General features: G+C 42.1%; 1 protein-coding gene across 2 annotated transcripts in view; it reads right to left on the bottom strand.

Annotated features, from left to right (window-relative positions):
- RAB11FIP5 (RAB11 family interacting protein 5) overlaps window positions 1–23,227 on the bottom strand; it is a 265,942-nt gene that overhangs the window by 2,949 nt on the left and 239,766 nt on the right. For both annotated transcript variants that reach the window (XM_029594593.1, XM_029594602.1), the window contains exon 5: window positions 3,442–3,619. In XM_029594593.1, the coding sequence (XP_029450453.1) occupies window positions 3,442–3,619 (178 nt within the window). The remainder of the gene's footprint in view (window positions 1–3,441; window positions 3,620–23,227) is intronic.

Consider the following 23,227-nt stretch of genomic DNA (forward strand, 5'->3'; position numbering starts at 1 on the left):
ACTTGGCATCCAGATGCTCTTTACTCTTCTGGTGTGCGTTTTGAGCTTTTACCATTAGATCTAAAGCAATGTTGTTAATGCACTATCAGTAGAAGTGGGAGAAACCAGTGAACCAGTGAAACAAATAGGTTTAGGAGGATTAAGTATTGGAAACAAGCCATTCTTCATTTCCTCAAGAGTAGAGGCAAACGGAGAGGTGACAAAGAGAAAAAAAAAAAAGATCAGGTAAAGGAAGCATGATCTACCACCACTACAGGTCATGGGGTACTCAAGTTGGAAATAGCAGGCAACTCCTCCCCAAAAACCAATCTGTTTGATTCCAGGAGGCTGGCGGTGGCCAGGTATTGTCTGGCAAGGTGGTAAGAAGACGAAAGGAGGCAGGTAAAGGAAACACAACCAAGCAAACAATACATGTCATGAGGGTAGAAGAGTTGGAACTCCTCAGAACCCAAATTACCGGTACCACATTTGTAAAACACCCGGGACACAATGATCACAATAGATAAGGGATCTAAACTCACATCCTCCAAACTATAGAGTATATTATTTCAGCTTGAGCCACAGAACTGGACCCAATAAAGCATTTTTAGGATCCCTGACTACTGTGTGGCTACATTGAGTTCAAGGAATAAGGCAGATCATCTGTGCAAGCAACATCTCTCAACCACACTCATTTAGCACCCCCCATCTCTAGGTTAGAGAATAACAGCAGTTCTCTAGAGCAGCGATTCTCAACCAATGTGTCGCCAAGCACTGGCAGGTGTGTCGCGGCTCCCGGTGTCTCACTGCCCCACTTGTGCTTCCCTTCTTCCCAGGGGCGGACTGGCCAATGCAGTTGGTAGGGGAGTGCTGCTGCTGGAGGCCAGACCGGCGGGGCCGAAGAGTGGAGAGATGGCGTGTGCTGCTGCCGGAGGCCAGGCCGGCGGCTGAAAAACAGAGGCCAGGCTTATTGGGCCAAACAATAAGAAAAGGCTCCACGTGAGCTTGTGTGTGTGTGTGTGAGAGTGGCAGCTTTGTGTGTGCTTGTAGTAGAATGGGTGCGAGTGAGAGCATGTGTATGCCTGTGGTAGAATGGGTGCCTGGGTGGCAGCTTTATGTGTGCCTGTGGTAGAATGGGTGCGAGTGAGAGTGTGTGTGTGCCTGTGGTAGAATGGGTGCGATTGAGAGCGTGTGTGTGCCTGTGGTAGAATGGGTGCCTGGGTGTATGAGTGGCAGCTTTGTGTGTGTGTGGTAGAATGGGAGCAAGAGCATTTGTGTGTGATTGAGAGCTTGTATGTAAGTGAGAGAGCATGTGTATGAGAGACAGACTGGTCAGGGAGGTGACACGTGTGTGTGTGTGTGTGTGTGTGTGTGTGTGTGTGAGAGAGAGAGAGAGAGAGAGAGAGAGAGACAGACTAGTTGGCGAGGTGACTGGTGTCTGTATATGTGAGAGAGAGTCTGATCAGGGACAGGGCCGGCTCATCCATTAGGCGAACTTCTGCGGTTGCCTAGGGCGCTGAGCTGTAGGGGGCGCCGAAGAGCAGCCATGTGGTGCAGCAAGCAGGGCCTATCCTACTCACAGCAAACAGAAATAGAGACTGTGTGCTTCTCAGGGCCGCGAGCAGCACCCTCCCCTACCTGTTTCGGCACAGACTGTTTCTATTTTTCTTTGCCGTGAGTGGGATAGGCCCCGCTTGCGGCACCACTTGGCTGCTCTTTGGCGCCACCTATGGCTCAGCACCCTGAGAAGCACACAGTCAGCATTGAAACAGGTGAGGGGGGGGGGGGGGCGGCAGTGCAAGGGTCGCCTAGGGCATCCAATACCCTTGCACCAGCCCTGGTCAGGGAGGTGACTGGTGTGTGCGTGTGAGAGACAGAGACTGGTCAGGGAGGTGACTGGTATGTACGTGAGGAAGAGAGACTAGTTAGGGAGGTTACTGGTCTGCGTGAGACAGACACTGTGTGTGAATGACTGGTTGTGGGCCCTAAGGAAGAGGACCGTGAGGACAGAGCTTCAGCAGCCACTGGTGTGCTATTGGCTTGCAAAGGAAAGGAATAGATGAGTTGCTTAAAAGGGTAAGTAAAGGTGGCTTTTTAAGTTTATTTTTCTTGATTGACTGCCATTTTAATTATTGGGTATTGTGTGGTGTGTCTGCTGTTTTGAAATATTTTATTGATATTTGGACATGTTTTAATCATTTTTATGAGTTTTTAATTGTTGGATGTTATTCTGTTCATCAGCTGTTTTGTAAAATTTATTAGTATAGCTTTACAATTATTTCTGTGTGGGGACCTATAGCAGCTTGGCCTGTTCTTTTTCCAAACAGGAGGTGTATGAGTGTTTAGGGCCTGTTGTGTATTTGCAGTGTTGCCTTTTCATAGATAGGATTGTTACTGTTTGAGTGTATTCCATAATACAGATGTAACTTTGTGCGGGTTAGTTTGTGTGCATTATTGCAGATCCTGGGACTATGTTAGGTGCTATATTTCTCTTTCCATTTCTCCAGGTTTGCACTGCATGCAGAGTGGCTGTTTTGGTTTTCCATTCCAGTTTGTCTCCATATTTATAATTTGTGGTTTTTCTGTACTTGGTGAAGGTCAGTTCTGTGTGTGAGACCGAGGTGAGGTATTTTACTAGCATGTAGGCATTTGTATCAATCTTATTGTTGTATTTTCTGAACAGGACATGCATTAGTGGTAAATTACTGTCTTTTTAAGGAGGGGTATTGTGCCTGCCAGTAAATAGAGTTTGTTTTGCTTTTACCAAGATGTCATGAGAACCAGAATATTGTTTTTTGTATGGCGAGTTGTACAGGGTAAGGCCCTAGTTCTGCTCTGCACCCATTGTTGAGGGTCGAGGGGGTTCCCGTGGATGCAGAATGTATGTTTACATTTAGCCCTGTGACGGTCACATGTTCAGTGTGTCACGCATTTGAGAACTGTCAGTCAGGTGTGTCCCGGCCGAAAAAAGGTTGAGAACCACTGCTCTGGAGAAGCATGAATTAGACAATATATTCATCAGTTCTCTCATCATACAAATGAATTTTTCCTAAACATTTACCAATGTTCTTTAATCCAACCAAGGGGAAAAAAGTGAGTGTGGGAAGATCTTTGTTTTGAAGCCTCAGAAGAAGCTTCTACCTTCTCCTAGCTCACAAAGCCCCCAATAAAGACGGAGACCCAAAATTTCTAAAAATGAGATGCATTTGACCTCATTCACCATAGACACATGCTTGAAAACTTTTGTTTCCTCACAGGACAGTGGTAGGCAACCAGGGAACTATCTTTTCAGCAAGCTGAATCAATTCAACACATCTTTTTCATTTTGCCTTAAAATCTAAGATCCTGTTCCATACGCTACATCCACTGAGAAATTTGTGGGGTGAAGGGCCACATGAAGGGACCTTATGCCGCCCAGGTCCAGAGTCTGGCAATAGAAATGCACAGTACTGGTGAGTTTACCTTTAAGCCTTCGTGCTCCTTTTTCCCATGTACCGATGGCACAACTGGTTGGACGCTCCCTGTAGTAACGGTTTTCAACTTTTCCAGTCCGCTGCTCAGTGCCGTGGTCAAGCTTTTCTGCTTCTTCTCGCTAGGGCTCTCTGAGATGGTAGTGCTCATTGGCTTCACAGGATGAGGACTGGAGAATGAGAATTTTAAAGTTAATAATGTCCCTGGCTGAAGGGGACATTGCACCCATTAATGAAGCAATACTACCCGATGGGCTAAATCTTCAAATGTGACTAGTCCAATCATAAGCTCACATTCTACAACAGGTTTTTTTGGGGTTTGTTTTTTTTTTTTTTTGCTATTTCTTCAGGACCAATATGGCTACTAGATCTGCAAATTATCAAACTGCCAGTTTCTTGGCTCTCTTTTTCCAGCAGTTAAGTCTTGCATTTTTTGCACTCTCCAAAGATATATTTTTCTTATGTTTAGGGTGGGGAAGAGATGCATAGTAAGACTAGGGTCACACTCTTTTCTGAAGTAGTGTTACTTGCTGCACTGCACCAGGATGAATTTGCTCATTTCTTGGCTCTATTGCTCTCTCCTCAGGCCTTACTCACTAGGTCTACTGTCTTATTTGCTCTCCCCTACTTATTTGCTATGTTTCATACTTTTTTTTTGGAAATAAGTGCACTTTAGGTTTGCAGTTTGTGCTACATTTATATGTTTGTGTGCCATTATGTGAATCCTGCATGGGGCTCTGATAAGCACAGCAGCATCCCCATTTACTCATAATACCAAAAAAGAGACTAAGAAGAGCTTTCAAAACCAGTATTTCCATGAGGAAGATATGCAAATTGGAATAAATGAGAGGAACCTTAAAAATGTCAACTGCCAAGAGAATTATCCAGAACCATGATGGAATCCTGTAATTTACATTATACATCACAAATCAAATGTCTCAAGGGGCTGCTAGTACAGATTTCAGAGAATGAGCAATACTTAAAACCAACAGTGGATGGAATATCTAATTGAGAAGAGCTATGCTGTCAATGCACTGCAGGAACCTTGTCCATAACATCGGAAGTCAGAATCCCAATATCATAGTACCACATCTAAAACAAGATAAGGAGGATTTAAAAAACAAAATACAATCCAGAGGGTTTCTGATCTGACCTGGTGACTCAACAGCAGTCCTGCGTGCTGCAAAACAGAAGACCTGTGTTCGAGCCTCAGGCCCAGCTTCTGCTTCCTGGGGCTGGTCAGTAGCATTTGCAGCTTGGGGGGGGCAGAGGGGGAGTCTCAGCCATTGCCCAAGGTTGACACCTAGTGGCCAGACACAGGGTGCATACAACAAGGGTGCATACAACAGGGTGCACAAGGGTTATACAACAGGGCAAAGGTCCAGGATACTTCATCACAATAAAGGCAGGGACCAATTTTACAGGACGCGCAAACAAGCAGAAGAAATTTACGAGCCTTAAAACAGAAATACAAAAAAAAAAAGAAAGAAAAAGCATGGTTTCCAAAATCATAGCCTTCCCTAGTGATGCCCATCTTCATTTACATTAATTTTAGTTATAGTAATCCTCTAAGTCATCTGCTGGCCAGTAAATCATAGCTGGCAACTGCATGCATTTTCACATTAAATGTTTGTATTTTATTTTCTATTAAACTTTTATTAAGTCAAAAAAAAAAATAGCATACAACATGTACAAATTATGAAACTGCAACCATTATGTTGTTGCTTGTGGAAACAATTAACAAGATAGCAGAGACTGTACGAATTGAATGTGAAGAAATTAAACAAAGTTTACAGAGGTCTGAAGTTTTAGACACGTATGATCAGCAATTACACGAGTTGAAAAAGACTCTAGACAAGTTTCGTTATGACTTAAAACAAAATAAAATTACAAAATATCAACGAGACAAAAGATTATGGAACTGGGCAAATTTATGCATGGCAACGAAAAAACATTCACCCGCCCAAGAAAGTAGCATTTGCGGGTTCGTCGGAAGATACCTCATCTTCAGATTCTGAGGAAGATCCTTCACATAGATATAATATCCCACAAGATGACCAGAGGCAGAACCAATATAGAGGAAGAGGGAATTATTGTACATCTTACCGGCCACAAGGCCGGCGGTTTTTTCGACAATCACGACAAACCATGGCTCCGGATATAGAACAGCGACTGTGGACCAGATCTCAAACCAAACATCCAACGTGATTAATTTGTCGCAAATTCAGCTATCTATAGCACAACGACAAGTGTTAGATAGAGGCCTATCTTTTGTCCCATTTCATACATATAATGTGTTCACGTGCCGTCGGTATTTGTACAAGTTTTTTAGAAAACTGCAACTTAGGTTGTTTTTTTACTAAAAATGAACAAGTTATTGATTCATCTATAGTACATCCTAAATCAATGTGGTTACCTCCGGGAACGATAGATGCCTCTATAAAAACTTACATAGATTTAGAGTTATGGGATTTAGTAGCCATAGAACATCAAAAATCAGTGCCACATTATAATTTGAGTCGAGTGGAATTTGCAGCATTACAGGCATTAAAAAATGACAAACGGATGATTATCAAAAAGGCTGACAAAGGGGGGATCAGTAGTAATTTTAGATTGACAAAAATATATCTCTATGGTGCTGGCACATGTCCAAGATGCAAATAATTATGAAGTACTGTCACAAGATCCTACTTCATGTCTCAAAGATAAAATTGACCAAGTAGTGGAAGATGGCTTAGTAATAGGTTTTCTGATGGCAAGAGAGGCGAAATTCTTACGAGTAAAATATCCAGTTTCTCCAACGATCTATATGGTACCAAAGGTACATAAAGATGTTATTAACCCTCCGGGACGGCCTACAGTGACTACCATAGTCTTTGTTAGAACCCCTTTCCACATTCGTAGATGTAGTGATCCATTCCAAAGTTACTGAAGCTATGTCATATTGCAAAGATACAAAACATATGTTGAATATATTACGGGATAACCAAGTTTCTGAGCCAACGCACTTGGTAACATTTGACATTAAATCGTTATATACGAGTATACCACAGATAGATACTTTAAAAATATTGGAAAGAGTTTTGGAACAAAGAGAGCGTCCACATCGTATCCCCACTGCATTTCTATATACCATCGCAAGTTGGCATTATGTGAAAATTATTTCATTTTCCAAGAAACATGGTACATACAAACACGGGGGACAGCCATGGGAGCAACAATGGCCCCAAGCCTAGAAAATTTGTATGTGGCAGCTTTCGAACAAGAAAAATTATATCCTGCAATCCAGTTTCTTCAAGTATCAAATTGGGTCAGATACATTGACGATATATTCTGTCTTTGGCATGCTGATGAAGCTACCTTGTTAAATTTCCATCAATGGTTAAATACATTAGACCCAAATTTACAATTTACGATTTCATATCATAACACTAGCATTAATTTTTTAGACATTTTGGTAACAAAATGTGGAGCAAAATTGTCCACAACATTGTATCGGAAAGAGTGTGAAAAGAACACATTGCTACACTACACAAGTTTTCACCCGTATCATCTTCGGACAAATTTGCCGGTAGGACAATTTTTATGCCTGAGACGTCTATGTGATACTAAGCAAGAATTTCAGATACAAGCAGAACAGTTACAACGTAGATTGTTAATGCGTGGTTATCCTTATAAATGCATAAAACGAGCATACAAGCAGCATATCATGCCGCGCGTCAATGGCTGCTATTGGACAAAACACCGTCACAAGAAGAAACACGAGTGGTATGCACAATACCTTATTCGAATAAAGCAGGACAAATAGCATTCTTGATTCGATATCATTGGCCTATATTAAAAACACATGCAATATTCGAAGAATATCCGATAATAGCATATAGTAGGGGACAAAATATAGGCGATGTGATTAGCCATTTGTTTTTGACTCCAGTTGTTGAAGATACCATAGAAACGAACATAGGCCATTGGCAATGTAAACATTGTTCATTATGCGAACAAGCCATAATCGGTCCGAATTGGACAGATAAATTTGGAATCACACATAAAGCTCGACAATATACGGACTGTATGTCATGTAGAGTTATCTATCTTATAAAATGTCCATGTGATCTTTATTATATTGGACGCACAAAGCAATCTATTCGGGTACGTCTAACTGAACACCACAGCTGCATAACCGCAGGCAAAATGCTAGCACCTATGGTAGCCCACTGTATGGAGAAAAATTATATATTCCAACAATTACAATGGCGCGTTTTGGATGTCGTTCCTTTGAACTTGAGAGGAGGGGATCCTAATTTTGCATTAAATCTACGTGAACAGCAGTGGATATTTCGGATGCGTACAGTGTCATCAACAGGTTTGAATAGTGCCATCGAGTGGTATTCTTTGTAGTGCAGAAGTGACGTAAGAGTGATGTCACCAGAAGAGGGATGTTTAAATTTCAGTTTTGAGAGAAACCGGAAGAGAAGAGTAGGAAAATACGCTGAGAAACGCCATGCTGCTTAAAAGTGAGTACTGCTCTGTATAAATGGAAAATACGTTAAAATGTGAAGAATAATTTTGGTGATGTTTGTGGTTTTTTAGACGCAGATACAAGCCCTTGATGAAGGACATTACAGAGTCCGAAACACCGTACAGTGTCAGGCATGAAGATAGCAGTGTGGACATTTTCACATTGCTGCAATGTTCGGGCAGAATAATCTTGGTTGGTTTACAGCAGTGGAAACAAAAAGCAAACAGAAAACAGCGTGTGGAATCAATGTATAAGATAAGTGTCTTTAATCATTAAGAATTTATATGATTGCAGAAGAGATTTTAACTTCACGGGTGAGAGAAGCACATAAAAAATTGAAAAAATAGAGTTCCAACACAATGGACTGACCTATGATTATATATAAGGCAGAGTGATAATGGCTGTATAACACCACACAATGATGCCTATTATGATGGTCAAAATTATACAGTAGCGTCTTAAAAGAGGTATAAAATAGGAATTTGGTCATTGATAGAAGATATTGATGATTAAGGACCTGACTGCTGGGGTGAGTACAATTAAGAAAGATCCTGAAGTTCACTGCAAAACATTTGCAGAGTTCTTTGCTAACTAAAGTTGATGCAATTTGTGATTCCTTTAAAGACACAAATCTGGTACAAGATGCTGAAGAGGGATTGGGAGTCAATGTTGTTTATCCAGAGGCAATTTTTTACAACTGAAGATGCCACTCGTGTGTCGAAGCTGTTGGGCCATATTAAGCCTAGGAGTTGCCCTACTGACCTCTATCCTTCTTGGCTGGTTAAAGCATCTAAGGACTCTATGGTGATATTCTGATAACTATCATTAATTCCTTCTTGTCCAAACAGGTGGTTCCAGGATGCTTAAAAAGGCCTATTGTATGGTCAGTATTAAAAAAAATCCTTTGGCTTGATGTGGTCCTGCCAGGGAATTTTATGGCCACTTCAAACCTTCCCTTTTTTGGACAAAATAAGGTAACAGGCTATACTTGCTCAGCTGCAGGAATTTTTTGGAAAATAATATCCTGGACCCTTTCAATTCCAAAGGGGCCACAGCACTGAAAACATTTTTTGGGAGCTAGATGGTAATAATGTAGTATTTTTTAGTCCTACTGGATATATTGTCAGCATTTGACACCCTGAATCATGTGGTTCTATTAATCCACATGGAAACACCGAGAACGGGCCTTCTGTTTTAAAGTGATTTTAATCTTATCTGTCAGACCATGGAAAGCATATATTCGTGGGGGAGGATTATTCCCAAAGAGATCTGAAAATAGGGGATCCACAGGGATCCTTCCTTGACTTCTGTTAAAAAGATGGACCAGATGGGACAAGCTTTCCACCTATTTATCTGTCCCCAATTGGGCAGATGATAAAATATAAGCTTGGTGTTGGTTACAGAATTTATGTGACAATATCCAGCTTTTTCTTTCCTTTGATGTAAGTACTTGAACCTGGGAAGACTTATTTTGAAACGTTTGTGTTCAGTGGGGAATTGGTTACACAGTAACAAACTTTATATGAATGGTAAAAAGACCAATATGCCATTAATAAATTACTTTTTGTAAAAGGATGTAGAAAGTTTACATATGGGGGATGTTATCATTCCCTTTTCTCAGGAAGTGCAAGACCTAGGGGGATTATTGATGGTAGGTTGATGATGAAAACAGAAGTCTAAATAACTGCCAAAGCTATGTTTTATAAATAAAAGTTGGTGCAAAGGCTGAGGCCTTTCCTTGATCCCTCAGATTTTAAAGCGGTTCTGCCAGCTATAGTTTTGCCTGGGATTATTGTAATGCTATTTACATAGATCTCCCTAACACCCTGCTACATATCCTACAGATTGTAGGAAACTTAGCTGCCTATGTTATGGGTTGTGGCTATAGGGACCAGATTTCCACTATGCTAAAAGATCACCACGGGCTCTCTACAGCTTGGCAAATTAAACACTAAGTGATCTTGTTGATTTTTAAGTCACTATGGGGGGATGCTGTGAGATATCTGAAAATCTTTCCCTCATGAGTTCCTCAGATAAATCTAGCTTATGTATGCCTTTGCTTATGGAATTAGACCTGATGGGGATGTGAAACAGAGCACCCATATTTGCCAATGATTTGAAATGCCTTGGTATTAGAGATTCAACAAGATTTAGATCTTACAGTTTTTGTGAACAGGTTAAGGCTTTCTTCTTCACACAAGGCTCTGCACAAGTTTGATGCCCAGGAACTGTATCTATTGCAGAGTGCTCCTCCAGCCTGCAGGTGGTGCTGTGAGCCACTTCAACTGTCTATCTAGTCCTTCCCAACTTTGTGTTTCTGGCTCCCCACCACCTGTGGCCATCTTGTTTTCTGTATAGATATGTACTTATACTGAGTCGGTCTCAGCAGTAAGTTGACAGAGCTTGGTCCTACCTTCTGGTCCTCATACTCTGGCTCCGCTTCGATTCGATATCCAAAAGACTTCATTATCTTTAGCTTATACATTCACTGCTCGTTTGTTCTCCTTCCTGGGTTCCTGGATTTTTGGTTCGTTCTTGCTTCTGGAACTGCTTCAGGTCTCTTGTTCCTTGTCCATGTCGGGCTTCTCCCAGTTGTCATGCCTTGTTGGCCACCAGCATTCGAGGGCTCAACCCAAAGGGAAGGTGCCTGATTTAGACAGAAGTCCATCTGCTGCTGATGGCCTGGAATTTGACTTTTCTGGGATTAGGCTCCTCAATTTTTTTTTTTTTTTTTTATAATTTTAAGGTAACATATTACAATAACACATCAGTATGCATGCAAACTGGCAGGCATCAATAAGCTGCCAGAGATAAACAACATTGTAAACAGCCAACATGAAGATGAAGTGCTATAATGTACAATAAAAGTTTCTCAGTTTCATTACCAGAACATTTTTTTCATTATTAGTTTGCAAACCCCTCCCTCCCTTCCCTTCCCCCCCAAACCCTAACCTATAGCCTAAGTTATACCTTAATGTTGGGATTGCCAAGTTTCCCAGGGTTGCCAGTGAGCAGAACATTTCAATAACTGATTGTGGCAAACAGCGGTAAGTGTATTCAAATAGCAGATCTTAGTTAATCTCTGATGTACCTGTCGCATATGTGGTGGTTCAACCTGTTTCCAATGGTAGGCTATTTCCATTCTTGCTGCCAGTATTATTTGTTGAATAAGATAATTATGTGGGTATTTTGCCGGTGCTAAGGGTATATTGAGAAGAAAGAATGCTGGCTCTTTGTGAATTCAAACCCCCGCTACTTCTGATATCAACTGTATCACCCCATTCCAATAAGAATCCAGTTTGGGGCACTCCCACCACATGTGAAGATAAGTCCCGAGGCCGCCACATGCTCTCCAGCAATGCGCAGACAAGTTGCTGTAAAAACAATGTAATTTAACTGGTGTGATGTACCACCTGTAGAGCATCATATACCCATGTTCTATCAGGGAAGCTGATACGAAGCTATGCCTAATGGAAAGGAAACATTTCGTCAATTGTGCAGGCGTCAAGACTATCTTAAGGTCTCCTTCCCAGTCCCTGATATGTAGTGGTGCGGCCCAGATTTCCCCATTCAATAGGGCATAGATCCGAGAAGTAGTATCTGAGTAGTCAAAAACCCCTCAAATAAGATCCTACCCTTGCCCAAATCTGCTTGGACTAGTTTCTGTGAAACATAAGACCTTATCTGACAATAAAAGAAGTGGTCAGATGGTGGTAGATGATATTTCTGCATTAGTTCTGAGAACTCTAACAACTTACCCCTATGCCAAATAAGCCCAAATCTATAGCATCCACTCTTCTTCTACCGGGCTGTCTTAGACATTCCTGGAGAGAAGTCCTGATTAAGGAATATCGGTGTTCTCAGATAGTATTTCCTATCTCCCACCAATTGAGATTTCCAGCGATCCCAAATTTTCAAAGTGAACGCTACAGTTGGAATACTCTTTAGCAACAGCTGCCTAGCCGTACTTATTAACCATACTTGAGAGGCCGGATCTATCCCGGACAGAAAGCCTTTTTCCAATTGGACCCACCTTTTACTAACACTTTTAGTATGCCAATCAATTACAGGGTGTAGTTGTGAAGCGATGTAGTACCATTGAAGGCACGGCACTCCCAAACCTCCCCTATCTTTATGAAGGTACATGATTGAGTGTTTAATTCGGGGATGATGTCTTTTTCAAATAAATTGGAAATGTTTCCTCTGCCAGGTGTAATGCTTTTGCTGGGATCTCGATCGGTAGGGTCTGGAAAAGATATCCCAGCCTAGGAAGTACATTCATTTTAATGGTCGAGATACGACCTAACCATGACAGATCCATGCATTCCCATGCCTGAAGATCCACCAAAATCTTACCCCAGAGACCCTCATAATTAATCCTATATAGCTCATCCAGATTGGAGCTTATTTTCACTCCAAGGTATTTTAAGGCAGTGTGAACTATTTTAAAGGGATATGTCACTTTTACTTGCCTCAACTGATGGGCAGGAAGGGTAAAATTCAACAGTTCGGACTTGTCCATATTCATTTTATAACTGGCAACTGCGCTAAAATTCTTAAACTCATCAATCAATGGTTGTAATGAATCAACGGGCTCTGCTATAGTAAATAAAATGTTGTCCGCAAACATGGTAAGTGTGTATTCCTGGTCACCAACTCGGACTCCCTGGATCTCCTTATTCTCCCGGATCTTTATAGCTAGGGGTTCCAGATATAGAGCGAAGAGGAGGGGAGACAAAGGACATCCCTGTCGGGTGCCCCGCTCAATGCCAAAGGATTTTGAATATCCCCCATTCACTTTAATACAGGCGCTGGGATGATCATATAACCTTTTAATCCATTTAAGAAAATTCCCACCTAATCCCATGGACTCTAGGACTGAAAACAAATAATCCCAGTGAACAAGATCAAACGCTTTTTCCGCGTCTACTGTGAGTAGGATCATAGGAATCTGAGACGAGTGAGCATACCAGATAATATCTACCACCCTCCTCACATTATCCTCAGCCAACCGACCAGGAACAAAGCCTGTTTGATCTGGGTGAATCAGTTGTGATGCTACCTGACAAATGCGTAGCCAGAAATTTTGCTAAGAGTTTCAAGTCTATGTTGATGAGGGAGATCGGCCTATAGGACCCGCACTGTGTGTTATCCCTACCAGGCTTAGCCAGGATGGTAATACCAGCTTTGTTGGTATGGGGAGTAAAGCAGCCCTCCTCCAATAAGCTATTAAATGCCTCCACCAGGGGTTGTGCGACTACCATTCTTAATTTCTTATAGAATCCGGCAGAAAAGCCATCGATTCCAGGTGCCTTCCCCAGTTTTAAACTCTTTATAGCCTGATTAACTTCCTGCTCAGCGATTTTATGATTAAGACTGACCCGGTGAGATTCCTCTAGGTGCGGTAGGGTAATATCTTTTAGGTAGTCATGAATTGCAGATTGTGTAATATCCACCATACCCGTATATAATTGTTGATAAAACTGCGTGAATTGGAATCTAATCCCTTCGTTATCTGTGACTAATTCCCCTTGCGGACTGCAGATTTTTAAGATTTGATTGTGAGCCACTCTAACCTTCAGTTTCCAAGCTAGCAACTGACCCACCTTATTATCCACTTCGAAAAACTCCTGTTTGGCCTTATCCAGCTGAAAGGCGATGTCCTTCATGGACAATTCATGCAATTCCCTACATAATTGGTCCAATTGAGAACTTAAACATAAAAGAAGCCGTGAACCTTGTCTAAGTTCAATCTTGCCAATTTGTTGGAGCAACGCCACCCTCCGAGAATTCTCCGCTTTTCTCAAAAAGGAGGTTCTCGCGATTAACTTCCCTCTGGCTACAACCTTAAAACATTCCTAAACCATGGTAGCTGACACCTCCCCCGTATTGTTTTCTAACAAATATTGGGCCATCTCGTTTTCCAAAATCGTATAATAATCCTGGATCATTGAGTAGACTCTCATTGAGTCTCCAATATTTCTCCCCCGTCTGCATCCCCAAGCCTGTAAGCAGAAGCCATATAGCAGCATGATCGGACCACGTAATTGGGGCTATCCCAGCTTCCTGCACCTTATTAATCAGGTCCTTGTCTACCAAAAAGAAGTCAATTCGTGAATATGTTTGGTGGACCTTGGAGTAGGAGTAGTTCCGTTCTGTGGGGTGTAAATCTCCAGACATCGATAAGATTCCTCTCCTGCATAAATGTCTTTAACCCTTTCCTATTTGATCCAGTCCATCCCCCACCACTAGAATCTAAGAAGGAATACCTGGTCATATTGAAATCCCCCCCAATGATAAAGTGTGCCTTCCACTCATTGCTTCATGGTAGCCGACAATTTCCCTAGGAACTGCCCTTGTCTGGAGTTTGGTACATATACATTTGCCAGAGTGTATAAAGATTTATCCAACATAAATTTGAGAATGAAATACCTCTCTGTTGTATCACGTAGAACAGACAGTCATTAATGGCAAGAGATTTTTTTAGAAAAGAATCCCCCCCCCCCATACTTATTGTCTTTAGTAACAGCAGAGAAATACTGAGTGGGAAAATGATTGGACACCATTAGTTTTTCATATCTCCCCTTCAAATATGTATTTGACAAAAGAGTATGTCTACCTTATCCCTGATAGCATCTTGTAGTAAACGTTTCCTTTCAAAACCTGAATTCAGCCCCTTTACATTCCAGGAGCATATTTTAAGGTCACCCATTGTTATCTAGAGACCCTATTTATTTAGACTTATTGCTATCCTCCTTCCTCCCCAGGGGGAAGTAGACCTCAGATACTCAGCCCAATTGCGGAGGGCACTGTGCCGAGGTTGCAATGGCATATCTATCCCGCCATTACCCAGCCATGCAAACCAATACTCACCCTTCGCCACTAAGAATATATCCCTGATTTCAAACCCCTCCCCCTCCCTCCCTCTTCCCATCCCCTCCCAATCTCCCCACCCCCCTGAGCGCCCCGTTGCCGGGGCATGGGACTGACATCACACACAATGCTCAAAGAGTCATATCGTCCCCGACCTCCCATAGCCAAGGACCGCAAAGAAGATAGCACAAACACAATATTCCCTTTTGATAGTCTATATAAGATAAACTTGGTAAACCACCATAATCAACGTTAACTGCAGGTCACTGAATAGCTGGCAAAATGAAGTCCAACAGTGATGAGATGCTCCAAAAAAGAAAGATAGTCCTGCAGAAGTCTCATGACCCTTCAAGTATTATAGTCCCCTGTTGGAAATGACCCTCTCAACTGCCTTCTGAGGTGCTTGCCTCCATGCTGGACTCGCCACCTCTGGGACTTCTCTCCAGTGGGATGAGAGAGTAACACGCCATCCATTTTGTTTCCTGACTTCAGAAATCCTGCTGCACGTAGGAGATCTACTGCTTCCTGTCCAGATTTCACTTTGTCACACCCAGATCACCTTCCAGTCCTTCACAGATGGCATCCAAATTGTGACCCCTCTTGGCTCAGACCCAAACAAAGTAATAAAAAACCTCAATGAATGCTTGGCTAGTATCTCCATCCAGCCTGGATTGGCCACTGTTGGAAGCAGGATGCTGGGCTTGATGGACCCTTGGTCTGACCCAGTATGGCATTTTCTTATGTTCTTACCCGTTCTAGACCTCTCATGATTTTAAACACCTCTATCTATCCCCCCCCCTCAGCCATCTCTTCTCCAAGCTGAAAAGTCCTAACCTCTTTAGTCTTTCCTCATAGGGGAGCTGTTCCATTCCCCTTATCATTTTGGTAGCCCTTCTCTGTACCTTCTCCATTGCAATTATATCTTTTTTGAGATACGGCGACCAGAATTGTACACAGTATTCAAGGTGCAGTCTCACCATGGAGCGATACAAAGGCATTATGACATTTTCCATTTTATTCACCATTCCCTTTCTAATAATTCCCAACATTCTGTTTGCTTTTTTGACTGCCGCAGCACACTGAACCGACGATTTCAATGTGTTATCCACTATGGTGCCTAGATCTCTTTCTTGGGTTGTAGTACCTAATTATGGATGGTCTTTGGACAAACTTACAGGGAGATGCATCAAGCTGCAGTAGGGCTCTAATACGCATTATATGGTGTATGTCACGCGATATACACGATATTTTGCATCTCCCCGTCCAGGTTGGCATCCCTATTACAATGACCTTCTTTGCATGTATGAATAATGCAAATGCACGCAAAGAAGATCATGCATAGCAATCCTATGTAAATATTTTATTGCAGCTAACTGAGAAGGTCGTCAGCCGCAACAAAATATCTACACCTTTTTGGAAAGTGGTAAATGTGAGGATGGAAGCCTGGGACCATAACACAGGTTCCAAGGCTCCACCTCACATTTAAAGTAGCGGCAAAAAAAAAAATAAAAATTTAAAATTGTGGCAAAACGGGGATGTTGAGCAGAGGGGTCAGTGTTGACCCCTCTCTCAACCTGGGCTGTCAGTTGAGGTGGCCCTGACAAGCCCAAAATGTAAAAAATTAACATGTAGGCACATAGCGAAGACCCTCCAAAGACCATCATGGCCCCGCCCATCCAAAGCTTAAAACATAAAAAATTGGATTTCAGCCCCTTCCGATCCCCACGCCCAAGTCAATAATAGGATCCCAGCCCCCCTTCCCACCCGCCCATACCCACCCCCTCCACCCTGAAAGGCAGAAAATAAAAGACATAGGTGCAGGCCCCCCACTCCTGACCCCCTGAACCTGCATCAGGGCTGGGTGCACTCTTGCACATGGCCCGGTTGGCACCATTTTCCAAAATGGCACTGACCTGACCTTACACCAGCCACATGTCTCCTCCCTACCAGCTGTGTAAACCCAAGGAGTGTTCATTGTTATTGTTTCAAGCAAGGTACATAGAAACCTTGGGCTTCTGTGCAAGGAGTTAGCTCTTCCTTTAAGAAGGACAGGGGCAAGGTCACATTGGCGCCATTTTGGAAAATGGTGCTATCCTCAATGTGGGATCCATTTGAAGGTTTGTGGGGGTCAGGGCTGGGGGTGTGGTCTTGCACCCTATGTCTTATTTTCTGGCTCCTGGGTGGGGGGGGAGAGGTGGATATAGACAAGTGGGGCCGGGGCACGCATATTTGACTTGAGTGGGTAAGAAGGGGGGTTCGGGATCCTATTGTTGACTTAGGGGGGGAGGGGTGGACTGAGACCCTATTGTTGACAGGGGGTGGGGGATCAGAAGAGGCCAAGACACTTTTTTTTGTTTTAAGCTCTGGAGAGGTTGAGGTGGCTGGGGCCATGATGGTCTTTGGGCAGGGGGGGCCGTTGCCATGCGCCTACATATTTGGTTTTATATTTTAGGGGTATCTGGGACGCTTCGACTGATGGCCCCAGGTTGAGACAGGGGATAGTACTGATCCCTGCTACCTCCCCATTTGCCTGAACTTTTTTTTTTTTTTTCGGGCCAGCGGCCCTTTAAGTGATGGCAGTCCTGAGAGGCTGGGGTCGCCATCGCGTTATAAGGGCTATGCACCGTGTTCTTTTGTCCCACGATGTTTGCTTGCGAAAAAGTGTGCCATACACCCGCGATGCTTTTTCAGAGAAGGGGCCCCACTATCATGGCGACACCCCTCCGTGATAGTGGGACCCCTTCCTGTGATAAAACATCGTGGCTTAGTGCCTCTAGGCCTTAGACTGTGAGAACCCTCTATGGACAGGGAAATACCAGTGCCTGAATGCAATCCACTTTCAAGTGTCTAAAAAAGCGGAATATAAAATAAAATTGATATTTTATTGTAAATCACCCAGTTGCCTTTGATGTTGAATGTTATATTAAACACTATTAAACATTAAAGAACACATGGAAAGAAAAGGGAAAAGGCAGCAAAAGACCACTAAAAAAACAAACCAGAAGAAAAACAAAGAAGAGACGAAAATATGAGAAATGCAGCATAATTACTGGAAAAAATACAGTTATTAAAAAAAGAAGTAGTTTGCTACACTAGAATATCAAATGCTAGTGGTGGAAAACTGAGGGATCTAGGGTGGAAGATAATGTACCGAACTTGGGGAAGAGGTGCTTTTTGTGCTTGGGCTCCATCTGCTATGTCTGGTTCTGTTTAATTAACAAATGACAGTTGTGTATAGTAATGGGACAGGATGAATGGCAGGATATCATGAGGGCATCCATGTAATTATTTTTTTCTGTCATTTATATCAATCAAATTCATGTGTTTTCTAACCATATAAAACTAATTTCTTAATTTAAAACAACGTAGGATTCTGTGATCGCATTTCAAAACTACTTTCTCAGATCCAGTATATATTGCATCTATTGATGTTAGTTTAAATTTCTCTGCAGGAGTAAATCCCAAGCTCAATTAACAAAAAGGTTAATGAGCCTAGAGGACGAACCAAGGCTCTGCACAGAACTTGCCGTACTGGTTCTCCTGCACCACTTAGCTGTGTTTGACACTGTAGACAATGACATCCTATTCACGCACATGAAGGACCTAGGACTTATGGGCTTAGCGCTCATGTGACTGAAATCCTTCCTCCACTACTGCTTCCAGATTGTCTTTTGGGGCTGGGTTGTACCTTGCTCCCATCTACTATCATAAGGTGTGCCGCAAGGATCTATTTTCTCACCCATACGCTTTACTACATGTCTGATTAAAGTCATCAGATCACCTTCCAGTCCTTCACAGATGGCATCCAAATTGTGACCCCTCTTGGCTCAGACCCAAACAAAGTAATAAAAAACCTCAATGAATGCTTGGCTAGTATCTCCATCCGGCTCAAGCTAAACAAGCTGAATCTAAAGCCCAACGAGAGCGCAAATTACTGTGGATTAGAAAAACAGAACCTGCCCGCTTAGGCAGCCAAGTAATATTCAAACAGACTCCTTCAGCCATCAGGTTCAGAACCTTCGAGTTCTACTAGATTCAAACCTGTCAGTACGAGCAGGGATGAAAGCCATTTTCTTCAAATACACCAAATCATCTCCAGCCTCCTCTTCTTGGCTTTTGCAGCAGTCATCCTGGCCTCTGTGATCTCCTACCTGGGCTACTGCAACTTGTACATTTGAATAACCAGCGACTGAAACTGGTACAAAATATTGCAGCATGACTGCTTAGTTACAAAAACACATATGACAGATCATGCCCACGTTAAAAGGTCCTCCATTGGCTCCTACTCATTACCACACAAAGTTCAAAATCCTACCTCTAGCCTCAAGGCCCTCATTGGCAACGCACCTCTCTCTACCTATCCTGCCCCCTCCACTCACCGTCTCAATCCCACTTGGCAGTCCCTACTCTCAAAGATCTACACCTCGTCAGCACCAGGAAGATGACTTTCCGGGGTGCTGTGCCAACACGCTGCAATATATTGCCAATAGATATTAGACAAGCCCCTGATCTGCTAGCCTTCAGAAGCTACTAAAAGCACGGCTCTTCCAATCAGCCTTCAGCCCACAGCAATAATTGGGAAGAGGTGGGGGTAAAACCTTCCTCACTCTAAAAGGTCAACTGTACCGTACTAAGCACCCTTCCCAGACCCTACCAAATACCAAAAATCTGTTTTACACCTGACAAACTCCCTTCTGTCACATGTATATGTAGAATTTTTATATATGTGTATAATGCTCCATGCCCCCGCATGCATTCATAAAATTGTTTATATATTTGTAAAACGCTACCCCTTCTGCATAACAACCTCCGCCCCCCCTCACAATACCTGATACTGTAAACTGATCTAGCATAAAACCCATTTTTTTTCTCCCTGTTAACAGCCACCCTCAAACTACTGTATATCCATTAACTGTACTGCAGCACCAATAATTGTACCAAGCTTTGAACTCTCTCGGCTGGAAAACTGTCACACAAATGACAAAAAGATGGCCAGTCTGCTCACCCTCAATTCTAAGAGCTGAAAAAGAAGATGACATCCAAACTCCTTCACCACATCGTAATTTTTAAAAAATGGATCATAGTCTATTAAAAAACGTATGGGCAAGAGAATGAATGACAACTAACAGCCAATTAATTCATGGGGGTCGCAGTCTAACTTCCTTGGCATTAAGTCAGCACATGAGCACCACAGAAACTGAAGGGATCCATGAAGCGCTTTGGATGAACGTGCCTTACTCTGACATTGACAACTGAAAAATTATGGGGAATACCAGCCAAAATCTCTATTGGGTGAGGATTAGACAATGGCACTCAGCATATACATCCCTTTACCAACAGTTTCTGACCCAGCTCATAGACACTAACATGTTTAAGTTCATTTGTGTTTTCTGTAACCCTCCAGGACAGATCAGTTTAAGCCAGGGTTATCCTTCCAAGTCATGTACCATATTTTTTTTTAAATACACAATACATTAGCTTGTTCAAACAATGTTCTCCATTTCTACAAATCTGTTGCAGATGACACACATTAAATCTAGGACCTTCTGCTGTCAGTGATAATGTCTATCTGTGTAACAGATAACACATGTTTACCAGTGAGTTGAATAAAGATGTCAGTTTACACTGTCAAAAGTCACATCTCTGGGCCAGAAGGACATTGGTTTTCAAGGCCCTGACCAGATCTCTAGGTGAACCTGACAATGAGATGAGGTCCTGTTTCAGGTGAGATATCAGGCCTGGATTCTGTTGATCTGCTGAATTTAGAAATTCCACAACAGGACAGATTTGAGGCATAAGCTAAGATCACCATATCTTTGTGTCTGTCCTTCCCTTAACCATACTATAAGCGAAACTCTTAAACTTTGCTAACAGCTTGGTAACTTCACAGCTGTATAAATAGTTTTATGGAATCAACCTGAGAAGCAATGTCCGAGAGAAAAAAACCTGCACAGATTAGCCCTTGGAAAATGGCTTAAAGCTAAGAAACAGACACGTGAACTCACACTAGCCCACCAAAGGAAAAAAGGACATATTTCATATCAAGACATGGAAGATGCGACTAATCTTGTGTTGCAATAGGAGTCATCCTCCTCAAAGGATCTATCTAGTGATAATGCAATTCACAGAAGCAAGGAGCAGAAAAAGATTCCAAAGTAGGCACATAGGGAATGGAAAATATGCAACTAGTGTTACTGCTGGGAGTATTTCACCTATCACTTGCTAACCTCATTTTATAATTATGAATGTACCAATCAAAGAAAATAAAGCTTCTGACATAAACATAAGAGAACAAAGAAACAGTGAGAAAAGTAAAAGACTTGGTCTAACTGATGAAAACCCAGAAGGAAATCATCACAAGTTGTGGTGTCCAACAGCTGGCCATCTGAGGAAACCCACACTATAGGTATGACGATGGTGAGAAAGCTGCTTTCAGCACTGTGGTGGTTTAGTTTGCAATTCTTATGACACACAGATAATAAAAGCATAATATTGGGGCTTAGTGATTCTCTACTGCCATTTATTATGCTGGTTCTCCAGTAGTGGGACATGAGACCAGTGGTAACATTTGTCAACAATGCCCCCCCCTATATCTTTTGAGTCGTTCATCCAATTTCATTCAGATTTCTGCCAGAAACAGCCTATATATTCATTTGCATAATTTCTTAAGAAAAACTGAATTTGCATAGTTCAATTTTAAATTTATGATCTCCAGTAATTCCTTAATTTAAGTTATAATGGTACATGCAGTTTTGTAGGGCCTCTTGTTGACTGATTAATTCTGAAATGGAACTGTGTACACACATGTATGATAGGCAGGAAGCTAATTCTGATCTATCCTAAGATCGAGGATTTTCTCGCTCGACATTTGTTTCAATAGTTCAAAATTCACTGGACTCTCTGCTACCCCAAAATAAGAACCCACAACCCTGAATCAGGCAATCATCTTAAGAACATTATGAAAGTTAAGAAGATGCAGGGAACCCCTATGATTCACTCCTCCTACTCGTGATATTTTAGCAGGTAGGGAGGGTGTAGAAACAATTCTTAACATTTAACAAAAAGATCTCCATTGCAAATTCCTTAACAAGCCTGTTGCAACAAACTTCAGTGTAATTATTATTATATTACAGGAATTACATTTTGTGGCAAACTTTTTTTTTTTTAATTTTTTTTATTAGTTGGCTTACAGCCCATTTGTTATCAAGTGGGGCCATGTGAAAACATTCCCAGCTGCACAAATCATTCTATAGAGCAGTTTCTCCAAACCTTTCAGTAGTTTGGATGCTTGCCCCTACAATTTTTCAAGTTTCTAACTTCAGCTGTCATTTTTAACTTCAAATGGCTCAGCAATCTAAAAGAAAAAAAAACGATTTTCTATGTTTTAACTGCTAACAGATAATAAGAGTCTTCTACATCCAAGCAATAATACCAGACATTGCATTCTGTTACACAACACAGGTGGGCATTTTGGGGGATTGTGCATCTAGTAACCAGACATATTGAAAGGCATTATTTCACGTATCAAATAAGCTGAAATTTAGACTGCATAAAAAAAACAACCCACATAAACTTTTTAAAGAGGACATCCAGTGAAAAATGGTCACTCCAATGGAATTTGATGTTCTGGGGGAGGAGTCCCTAACCTTTCTTGGAGCACACATCCCTTTTCAGTCTCAAAGTTTCGTGAGACCAATCCCCTCCCCCCCCCCCCCGCCACACCTCTCTCTAATTTTTGCATGCAGTTAGATGCCATAACAAAAGAAATGATAAGCAATCCAGAATCATTTATAATGTATAAACCTTAATATTAAATAATGCTTACTGATCTAAACTGAACACATAGAGAGGGCAATTTCCAAAGCTATTGAAAAACTGCCCTCACAATTGCAGGTCGGAGCCAGCAGTGACCTCCAGCTTCCACTTCAGCTGCAGTTTTTTTCCCTGCTGCCACAGAAGAGTGCCAAGTTATTTCTATAACACAGCAAGTGTTTCTCCCGGAGGCATGGGGTTCCCCACTGCGCACACCCAGTTCTGACTCTGAACAACAAGATTTGGTGGTATGAGTCTGGCTCAAACAACACTTTTTACATGGGGGAGGAAAACACAGAACATTATAAAGATAGCATGATGATAACATGCCTCATTATCTGACCAATCAACTTCTCACTATGCAATGACTTTAAATAGGCAGACAAGGCAAGATCCTTAAAAGTGATTTGAAACAAGAAATACCGGATCCCCAAAAACCTGTTAAATGCACTGGAGTTCCCTCCTAAAGGGTGAAAAGGTACCCAATGCAAAACCTATCAAATGTCCTGGACAAAACTGCCCCACAAAAAAAACTTTTTATTTTTAAATGTATGCCCCCCCCTTTCACAATGGT

Source organism: Rhinatrema bivittatum, chromosome 1, assembly GCF_901001135.1.
Source record: "Rhinatrema bivittatum chromosome 1, aRhiBiv1.1, whole genome shotgun sequence".
In the NCBI taxonomy this organism is placed as follows: Eukaryota; Metazoa; Chordata; class Amphibia; order Gymnophiona; family Rhinatrematidae; genus Rhinatrema; species Rhinatrema bivittatum.